General features: G+C 39.8%; 1 protein-coding gene across 1 annotated transcript in view; it reads left to right on the forward strand.

Moving 5' to 3' along the window:
* The window catches only part of LOC143375339 (dipeptidase 1), a 285,542-nt gene extending 274,222 nt beyond the window's left edge, over nucleotides 1-11,320 (forward strand). Inside the window, exon 13 of the mRNA XM_076824339.1 lies at nucleotides 1,956-11,320. Coding sequence (XP_076680454.1) covers nucleotides 1,956-2,045 — 90 coding nt within the window. The 3' untranslated portion in view covers nucleotides 2,046-11,320. The remainder of the gene's footprint in view (nucleotides 1-1,955) is intronic.
* The last annotated feature ends 323 nt before the right edge of the window (nucleotides 11,321-11,643 follow it).

Genomic DNA, 11,643 nt, shown 5'->3' on the forward strand with positions numbered 1-11,643 from the left:
ATTTTACATATAATAAATGGCCTGCGGCAGCCCAGGTGCGTGGGCACCTTCTATAAATTCTGCCATTTGTTATAGTTCGATGAACAAACAAAGCTCTAGATCAAAGAATTTTTTTTATTCAGTTATTTTAACTCTTCGTGGTCACACGGGGTGTATCGCACCCCGAGAGCAATTTTCGAATTGAAATGTCGCGCCTTTACGTCTTCCACAGGGGATTTATCGCAAAAACAAAAATAAAAAAAATATTATTGGCACCTTCTGCACCCCCGCCAGGAACGGCTCTGCCTGAAGGGTTTCTTGAAAAGAGGAGCAACGAGTTGTTATGAACAAGAGCATGTTCACTGTTCTGTTTCGAGCAACACTTAAACTGCAAATTCATTTAAAGGCGACTCAATTAGTTTGTAACCCTGCTTTGAAAGAAATCAAATTCATTACGAAAATATAAAGGTCACGTTCCACTGTATGGACGTATTTATATGTTACTTTCTAAATTTTAATTATCTCTAAATCTGTAATTTAATATTTTTAATAAACCATAGAAATGGTTTGACTCATTCTAACGTCAGCTACGATATGTAAAATGTACGAATATGTGGTTCAACTAAACCAAAAAACACTGACAAACTTGACGAATCTGAAGAAATCTGAAAAATTTTCTAATTACTATATTTGCCCCTTCAAAACATCTTAAGGATGTATCGGACGTACAGTATTAGACAAAAGTATATGAACATTATTTTTACTCCTAGAATGATATTTTTCACTTTACAAATGCTTTTTCAAACATTATCTGCTAAACTTCTGCCAGTGAAAATGCCTTGAATTCACAATTTGCTCAAGTTATAATTTATTTCTTTAAAACGGTGTGGTGAAAACAATTGAAACTCGGTAGATATATTCATCTATCCATATACTACATGTACAAAAAAATTTCTTCAACATTTTTTGAGCTGTTTTATCTGTCAAGATCGTCCCTTTCCATAAGAGTACGTGTAAAATCAGTGCAAATTAAAATCGTTATAACTCAGCAACCGTTCAGTGAATTCGTTTAAAATTTTTAGAGCACATCAGGATGATTAAAAAGAACAGTCTCACAAATTTTCATCAACTTGGTAACATTTTGAAGATAGGTCCGATACAGTCCTAAAGGGTCTTTCCACTGTAACGTCCTAAAAAATTGCCGTTGCTTGGAACTTTTTTTTGTCACAAAAAGAATATGTTTACTAAATTGAAGTTTTTTCTATTTATTAATACGTGTTTTAAGAATCCAAAAAAACAAATTTTCATAATTTTTTAATGCTTGCTTTCGCCAAAATAAGTAGGTGTAGTAATGTAATATGCGCTGTAAAAAAAAAAGAGTCACTCCGGTTGCGCCGTCGATTTCGAAGGAACCACGTACCCGAAACGAAAAAGCCAGCAAGATTTGTAATCAACATGACTGTCGCTATATCCCGAACTAGATTTAATTGGATGGATAAATAATTAACACAATGGCGGACGTCCAAAGTTGACGTACCGAAATTAGCCAAATCTCTTAATCATTTTGCGGCAAGTAAAAAGCAACAGAAATTTGTGATTCCAGCTCGGGCCATAGCGACAATCATACTGATTAAAAACCTCCCTGATTCCCCCGCCCCTTCTACCTACATGGTTCCTCCAAAATAAACCGCGCAATCGAGGCTTCTTTTTTATTTACAGCGCATTTTACGCGCACCTATTTTGGCGAAAGCATGCATTAGAAAAATACGAAAAAAATTGTACTACCAAAACACGTATGAATAAATAGAAAAAACTTAAATTAAAAAAAATACAGTAGAAAGACCCCTTAATATTATTGTATACACTTTCTTATGTTTTGAAACCAAAAAGAGATATTTAGATGTTCCATTCCCACCCCCCTTACCCTCCTGTCTGCAGGTTTTCATTTTTAAAACAATGATTTCTTTGGGTTGCAGGTACGCGACGAGTGGCACAGGGCAGCAGTCTTGCCAGTGGAAAAGATCAGTCCACCTGACAACTCTGCATGCGTCTATGGAGCGTCCTGATCTTCTTTGAGGACATTCGCAGCGGGATTCCTCGATTTTGCACGATCGCCGAAGATTCGACACGTCTCAGGGAACTATAGGGCCCTGTAAACGTGCAGACGGAATCAACCGAATGATCACTCTCCCCTTGACAAAATCTTTCCGACTTTCCCAGGGGAAGTTCAATCGGGCCTTATGAAAGATGAAAAATCGAGCGGGACTGTGAGATCCATCTGTGAAACTGACAAGGGGCGAGACCCGTAATAAGAATAATAGCCTTCAGGGCAAGTTCAATTTTCTTCATCACCTCCAACGGGTTCCTCGCAAATTCCAACGTTTTTCCGTACCGCATTTTTAGCCGCGCATAGAAACGAATCCCCAATTTTCTATGATACAATTGCAGTTAATTACAAATGCAAACCGCAGGTATTAATGAAAATAACTAATCAACGACGCACTGGAAAATTTTTTAAAAGCCTTTCAACGCGTCAGAAATTTAGTGAAGGTAATTTTACTAATTTTACATACAATCTTGTCGCGAACACTTATGGTCGCTTTTCTCTGTTTTAAAAAATTCAATATATTCGATACGGTGCTGAAGATTTAATCGAGCCTTTAATTTCGAGTGCACCTGTAGAAATTAAATGACTACTCAAGACTACGTCCTCGAAACTTGATGAAACTTGAGCGGCCATCGAATTTTCTCCAGCTTGGAAAGTTAAGCTTAATTGTCAAAAGGCACGAAGACGAAACGGCAGTTGCTTTTCAATTTTCGATTTTTCTTTTCAGGCGAATTTGTTTAAATGAATGTTTCGCACAGAAATCTGAACTGGTCCTGAAGACGCGACAATGAATAATCATAAACGTAAGAAAAGCGTTCCTAAATGAATCACTCATATTGACGCGGACAATCGAGGCAGCCGAGATGCTCGCGCGAGAGAGATAAACATTCACTTCGAAGCGAGAGTATTCGTGAAAAGAACTGTTCTCCCAGTTGGCAGAATCCAATAAGTGTTTTTTCGATACATCTATCTTCGAATAATTCTGTAAGATCTGAAGCGTTGGAATACTAAGCAGCACGCGTTCGAATGCGAATCAGAGAAACGAGAAGCTACATTAACCACGAGGAGTTTAACGACGCGACACCTTCGTATTTCTTTGCTTAATTTACTGCACGAGTTACTACCGCGAACCAGTAGGGAATTAACGCAGCAAGGAATTAAACTAAGTAAGGCTAATTACGCTAAAATAGACGGACCTTCTAAAGCCACTGTCGTTAGGTTTCTCTCGGATGAATATATCCCCTTCCTTTTTCCGTTTCTAATAGTTAATGGTCGATGATTGATGATCGATAAAGCGGCAGGTAGTATTATAAAAATTCCACCTTTGTAAAGTGCGATCAATCTTCGTTTGAATGCTTCCACCGGAATAGTGTGAGATTAACAAGTGCGCTTAGGACCAAGGAATTACATCCAAAAGCAGAGGAGAAGGGGGAGAAATATGATAACTATAAGCAGACGAGGGAATAAAATTTGCAACGGTAAATTAAACGTTCGAAGACAACTCGTAACGATTCACTGCTTGCGCACGTTGAAATTGCTTCAAGCTTCCGAGGTTTCTAGATTCGCAGCAGCAGGGATCTAATAAGTAATCCGTAGAGCTCATCACCGCGCGAAAGAAGAGACTCGCCCCATCGCTTGGCACTGCGCACGCGAATCGCCAAAACCATTCCACCGAAATCCTCAGAATCATCGATTCGAAGCGTTTATTGCGAGAGGGCTTGTACTAGGCATGCACGACGCTATTGTTTCGAGACGCTGCTTGTTAATTCCTATGCGAAACACCCAATCAGAACTGCGACCACGCGGGTATCATTTATATTCGAATATCCAGATATCGATGGAACAATTGCCTTTCGTGCATTCACCCAGTGATTGCGTGTCATTAGTTGAAGAGGCGACTCTGCAGCACGGAGCAGGATGTTCAGGTTTCATTTTCTCAGCTACGTTGAGTTAATGGAAGGCAGGAGGGGCGGAAAGCGATGGGCAAGTGTTGCTACCAGAGTTGAGAAAAATTTGAATAATTGATAAAAAAATGGAGAATATAGCTCTGAGATTTATTTGTGGAAGGGAATAAATGTTTGTTTGAAATATATCATTTGTTCGTTAGTTAAGAATTTGTCTGTACTTTTATATTTGTAAATTTCAATGCTCGCTTGCTTTCGAGGAAATCTTTTCGGGTGTTTTTCTGCAGTTATGTGATTATATCAAATTGAAGAATGTAGAAAGTCGTTGGCAATTATATTCTTTCTTTTCTATTAACACCATTCAGCATTGGTGGAGTTAGAAAGAATTATTCGTTTCGTTTATACGCTTGGAGAAAATTTATTTGACTATAAGTGTTGACTATTTAAATGTTGATATTGATAAGAATTATTCGGATAATGCTCAACTCTGTATGGTACACTAAACTCGTACATCTTTTCAGAATTCGGAGAATAAAGCCTGGATAATGTACGTTCAACTAAAACACTCTTTTCTTATTTCTTATTCGTAGTCTAGATTAACTATCTAAAATTCTAACGTGAGATAAAAAGGCGCTCTCTGTAAATAGTTCAATCTAAATAATGAATTATGAAATCTGAAAAGTATACATAACTTTTCTCTTCTGCACTGAAATTACTAGTGGCTGTTAATAGTTATATCTACCATCGAGTTTCGTTAGAAAATATACACAATACGTTAAATTATGCATTGTAAATTAAAATCGCTACGTACACCAGTGTTCTGTTTCGAAATAGCTCTAAACTCGATAAAAACACAACTTTCGCCACAAGGCGTAATAAATTGCAAAAATACCAAAATGTAGTCTTCCTCGAGGGAGCATTAATTCGAGAATAACAAGTTCCAATAACAAATTTCTCATTAATCTTCGTCACACGCATATCGAGTGTGTCCAATTTTTATCATGGATATTCGAATATCACTTGGATACGGATCGCAGTGGAGACTTAAAAATCCCGGCAAAATTGGCAGACTCGTTTATTATGGCCATCAATGTGAAAAACTGCCAAGCCACTTTGTATCGAATGATTTCACAGCGCGAGAGATTGTAATCGCCAATCAATTTTCCATATAATAGCCGAGACGTAGCAATAAACATTAGTCGGCGAATCGTCAATGAAACCGAAGATTCGAGGACGAAGAGACGCGTAGGAAATACTTATTATATACCTAGGAGAGGGATCTCGACGAGATGTTAACTTATTAGACAGTCGACGAGTATGTACTGACAATTTCATCTTGTTTGCCAATCGCTTTTGGACGCTGTCCTAACAATAAGTCATCCTAGATCTACAGACGCGAGCCGCGGGGGCGGATTCCGATTACACGGGAGAAGGGACAAGGGGAAGAGGCAAAAAGCACAGGCTGCAGACATTGGGGAGTAATATCGGATCAATTACTGTCGCGAACGCTGCAACTATACAGGCGCTACCAGAATCACGTAAAGAGCCGAAACGTGCACGTTGCATCAAAAGAAATCGAACAGTTATTTACCACTTTGCAGTCCGAGGCTTCCCCCCTCGAGGTATAAACAATCGAAATTTAAGGATCCAAATTTTTTTCGCGCCCTGTTTAAATACCAGACGACCAAAGGACGCGCACAGAAACGAGAAACACGCATAAAAGGATGTTCGTATTCGCTGTAATGTTAATAGCAGATAGTTTGTAATATTCGCGACGGTTTTTATTCATATTTTCAGTAATAACAATATCTCACGCGACGCAAATATGCGCTATTTCTGTCCGCATGGTTTCGAAAGAAAATTGATTATTGCAACTGCAGCAAAAAGAGTTCCTGGTTTTGCGCAATTTATTTCAAAGGAGGAAGAAACTTTCGCCAGCATATCATTGAATTGCGAATGCTCTAACTCACAATGCGTGGAATTTCATGGAGGTGAATTTTTATTCCGCTATGGTTGAAATAACAGATGTACTCGAAGTCATGGGAATAAAGGAAACGTGCGTTTAGAGCATGAAACACTGTGGATACCAGTGAAGATATAAGACAAGGTGTAAATCTAACAGTTTGTACCATTTTTCTGGACGTTTGAAAAATTTCAAAAGACTAGGATTTGAATTTCAAAAATTTGAGTTTCTTTAATGGGACCATATCATTTTGTTATAATATTCTAGGGAATATCAAATACTACCACTTGCATTAGTAAATCAATAAAATAGGGACATCTTTTATGCGAGTAAATATTCGAATTTCGTGCCTTCCTTTGGAATTCTGCCACTTGTTCGATAAGACGTGATAAACGTTTCCTTATCAGTCGAAATTAAAGATAACACACATATGTACACTAAAGAAACGGAAAATATTAAAAACAAATCGTCACAGTGAGGTGAACTATGGTAAAAATGTTGGCAAACATAAATAAATTCCAGATGAAAATTTTAGTGTCTTAACGTTGGGTTTCTAATAACAATAATTATAAGTGTATGTACCAAGCAGAGATGGGAAAGATTTTTATTTAAATACAAATTTCGAATACCGAATAAAAATTAAAAAAATTATTCGTCACCTATCGAATAAATTTCAAGTAACTTTTATTCGGTCCGATATTTAAATAATTATTTATTCAGTTAATGCCCAACTCTGGTACCAAGCAATGGCGAGGTTTGGGAGTGGAGTTAGAAAAGGATGCGTCTTAACTAATTTACCAAACTCTGTTTGGGCATGCGCACTGGAGACCTCACTACTGTCTCACGTTTAAAAAAACTCGCTAAGAAAATATTCCCAAAATTTGACTCGCCCGAATCTCAGATTGCAAAATTCGAAAAGATTCTTCGATTTCTTTTGACATACATTTCCATATTTTACTCGCGCCGCACAATTTGGAACGACCGGTATGTTTCACGCTCGCGTGGAGCAAGTATTGCGCCGATTTTCCCAGCGCTTACTCGGCGAGGACACATTCTCGCAGCGTCTTTGTTTTTACGTAACGACGTTTCTCCATTTCGACTCGCAATATCACGATATGTAACACGAGTAGGTAGCGAAAGGGCGCCCGATTTAAACTACACAATTTAACGTCGATCGAGAGACGAAGGAAATTGAATGAGACCGAGAAAACTAGCGTAGTCTGTCCCAACTTATATGAACATCTCGACTTTTCTTACTTTCTTTCCGACGTGGGGAACGCGTGCGAGAAATTTTTAGGTACCTGTAATTAAATATTGTTAACGACTATACATATATATTATATACATATATTATATATAAATGAAACCAAGGCGCCTTCGACGACTCGCAACACCATTCTACGAACCTTCGCTAGCAGATTATCCCGCGGAGAAGGATCAGCAAAAATTGGGTCCCCGTAAGCTGAGACGTGGCGACCCTCGCCGCACAACGCGCTCTTAACGTAGAGGACGAATAGGTGCCCGTCGCGAAGCGTCAGTTCACGGGGGCACAGGATTGTTGATAGTTCTTCGCGGAGCGAAAAGGTCTTGAGCACGATCGTTAGTGGAAGCTTTTTTCCTCGAAGTAAAAATACATACGCTTGCGTTCTCCTCGACGTTAGCAAGGATAACGTGCGAACCGACAAGCAGACAGAATTAATTGTCTACCGATAATGTAACCTTAGCGAGACTGCAGGATCCTGTTGAATGAACTCTTAGCAGCAATAGCACTGATAACCGCCACGTAGCGAACGATTAAGTAGCGTAAAAGACCAATAGGATGATATTCACGATTTCTAATTCATAAAGAGTAAGTCTAGCATGTTAAAATATCGATTGGATGGATCGTTTAGGGAATACCTTGCGTCGAAGGTTCCGCGTCTTCTGGACAGAGGGCAGAAGAGCGAAGCCTCCCTCGAATCTGCATCTTCGATTAAACAACCGCGTGAAACAACCTTGCACTAACAAATTTCTATTAACTTGCCACGGTATTGCTATGTTTTTCAATTACCATTTCTGGTTTCTAACAGATACGATTCGCAATCAAGAGGAATTTGTTACCAAGCAATAATCTGGAATAATCGTCTCAGCCTTTTCTTTTTGATTGCTGATTTAAGGTACTCCTGAAATAATCGATCCAATGGCGGTACATTGCTCAATACCATTGATCGGGACACGGATAATGAAAACAAGACTCACTCTTGCGTTTACGATAGCGTTACAAAAAGAAAACCGAACGACTCACGAAATTACTCACGTGTAGACAAAACCGATACCGTTCTAGTTTCGTATAGGCCGCAACGGTATATTCTTTGTATAAGGGGAATGATGAGCGAGAGGAAGCATCCAATTTTTCCTTCGGGCGAAAATCGCCGGGAATGGGTCTCGAAGCCGCATGAGATGCCGAAAAAAAAGAAGTATTTCGAATCGACTCGTGAAGAGGAACTCTAGATAATCATTTCGTGGGTGCATGGGTGCGCGTGCAAGGGAACGAATGGTAAAGAAATGCGATCTAAGTAAATCGTTGCGCGCGACTGATCGAGGAACGCGAAAGTTTCAAAGGGACTCTGAATTCTCGAGCGCTCCAAGACAGAAGAATGATTTCGTTTTTTTTATTTTCTTCCAGTGTACAGATGTGTTTTCAGAAACCTCCAAGCTTCTAATTTATTTCGATCTGGTGTCTCGATTCCTAGATTTCCTCCCGGCAAACTGAGATCGGCAGCAGCCGTTTATGTATCTTCTTGGGAAGCTCGAACGTTCAGGGAAATCAGTTGGACGTGTTCGTTTTCTATGAACTAAATGTAGTGAGTACGATCGCATGCGTAGTTGGAGATTCTTTTCTGAACCGACTTAGCGAGAACACAGAGGCCAAAGAGATTCTTGTAATGGATGAAAGCGGTGCGTTTGAGCGAGAGGATGTGTCTGAGAGCGAGAGAGAGAGACCTTAGAGATAAATCTTAACGTACATAACATAAACAACACACAACTGCCTAGAAACTCAGATTAATAATATTATAACTTACTATATTATATACAATTACAACCGATATGTCCAAACGCACAAAAAGGCAAGTTTGGCAAGACGAGACACGCGCATGTAAATAGAATATATCGACGTGTAATCCACAATGTATATAACAGGGAGAGGAGAGATGAGAGCAGTCTCGAAAGTAAAGCTCGAGGGCACTCGAAGCCGTTTCTGTCTGATCATGGCTACGATTTTTCACTTTATTCCTCGAAAGCATCACGCTTGCGATCGTTCGTGGTAAAGCCAGAGTTTAGTAGCCAATATATCGAAGGGATAAATGGATAAAGTTGTCGATCTCCCGTTATGCAATCTCGTTTCCCCTGTGCGCCGCCGAACATCCATTCTGTTAGGTCGGTGCGAAAGTTCGCTCGCTATATTGGAACAAAGTGTTTATCAAAAGTGAACGTATATTACATGTATTTTCCTAGGATATCTACGACCTTTTGCCAGTTTTCTGGTAGAAGTACAAGTAGCTGTAGTGAAAGAATACGTCTCTGCAGTGGCGGATTTCACGGGCGGCCGATGAGCAGTTGCCGCCTGGGCCCCTAGCCATAAGGCCCCCTCATCCTCAAAAAAATTATGCTTTTATCCAAGCAACGTTCTTTTTCTGTACTACTACAGTTAGCTCTTTTTTAGTAAACTACCCCTTCATTTTCCCTAAAATGGGCCCTGCCCACAAGGCCCCCATAAGGCCCCCATCTTCAAAGAAATTATGTTTTTATCCAAACATTCTTTTTCTGTACTACTACAGTTAGCCCTTTCTTAGTGTACTACCTCTTCATTTTCCCGAAAAAGGGGTCCCTGCTCAGAAGGCCCCCAGTGCCCCATCTTCAAAAAAATTATGTTTTCATCCAAACACCATTCTTTTTCTGTACTACTACACTTAGCCCTTCTTTAGGAAACTACCTCTTCATTTTCTCGAAAAATTGGCCCCTACTCAGAAGGCCCCCATAAGGCCCCATCCTCAAAAAAAATTATTCTTTTATCCAAACACCATTTTTTTCTGGCATTACTAAATTAGCCCTTTTTTAGGAAACTACCTCTTCATTTTCCCGAAAAATGGGCCCCTCAGAACGTTTGCCACCTGGGCCTTTTTCCTTAACTCCGCCACTGCATCTCTATGATACCAGGGAGCTGTAAAAGGGAGCCCGAAATAAGAGAATTCATAGTTGGTTAGGCGACTAGCCATCCAGTACGCGGAGGATCCGAAGATCGCGGAATCGAGTCCCGTCGCCCGAGCCCGTTTTTCTCCGTGGCTCCCGAACTACGAAACCTATTGCTACATCTCCGTACACTTAACATCACCCGACAGTGAACGAACTAATTTTCCCACCGGCCTAATAACAATTTCCTGATTTTCAGTCAGCTTTCTCTCAGAATTACAAGCCCTATTCTTAAGTCGCGTCGAAAGCGTGGGATTAAAAAGATTTTGCCGAGCGTTTAGTTTAAGAAAGTAAATAGGGGATGAAGTAAATATTCTCCATCCCCGGGTTTTTCAGAAGTTAGAATCTTCTTGGCTTTCGATCTGAAATGGGGAAACGTGACAACGACACTTTGTCCCTTCAACCCTTCGATTCTCCACAATGTCGAACGCTCGAGATGAATCGTGCAAAAATTCAACAATGATTTCGGACAAATTTAGGAACGTTTCCAGCACAGTCATAGGGAAAGTCCTGCGTGTAGGCTGCTAACAGCCTGAGTGAGGGAACGCCTGATGTATCCAAGCGCTGAAATTTCAATTTATAGGTAATCTTTGTTCTTTTCATCATCGACGACATTCAACGTCGACGTAACGAGGCGATATTCTTTGCTCGTTCTATGAAACATTTCCCCTACACCAGTGTTCCGCTTATTACGTTCGAATGACTCGAAGTATCGGATGAATTTTCACTTAGCTATAATGACGTTTCGGTTCGTTTGATGCAGCGCGTCGAGGCCGAATATTCGACGAGCGCAGCTAAGGATATCATGCGATTGCGTCGTTACAATAAAAACCGGGATGCCTCGAGCTGTTCGACGATCGCGCGCGCGGGAATCTTTTTAAAAATGAATTTAAACTGAAACAGTCGAGAGTTTAAAATGAAGGCAGCTACTTACGATATATTGTAAAGGGAGCGTACTTGAGAAGGAGATAGCGAGAGCAAGAGAGAGAGAGAGAGAGAGAGAGATTGAAAGAGAGAGTATGAGAGAGAGGGAGAGAAAGAGAAAAAGTGAGATGGAATGTATAGGCAATTATTAAAGAGACTATGAGAATTAAGATGATATAGAAAGTTTTAATAAATTAATTATTAATGCTACAACCAGGAGACACTATTAATGCCTATTACCTAAGCAACGTGCTGTTGGATTGGTCAAGAAGCTTTCCTATATTTTTTTAAAGGAATTCAAAATTCAACAAACTTTGAATGCGTGTCATTGGGTGTTGATATATTATTTTATTAGTGAATATGAAACTAGAGGAAACTGTACTCGCAAGTTGCAACCGAAATTTAGTGGAGAAAGGAAAATACTTTTTGACCAACTCAACGCATACACTGACGTGCACCCCTACACGTGAATACTTGGTGATTCGTAATAAGTAATTGAATCCAGAGGGTAGTGGTTCTGTATGAAGAATGAAGTA

This window comes from Andrena cerasifolii, chromosome 12 (genome assembly GCF_050908995.1).
Source record: "Andrena cerasifolii isolate SP2316 chromosome 12, iyAndCera1_principal, whole genome shotgun sequence".
Classification (NCBI taxonomy): Eukaryota; Metazoa; Arthropoda; class Insecta; order Hymenoptera; family Andrenidae; genus Andrena; species Andrena cerasifolii.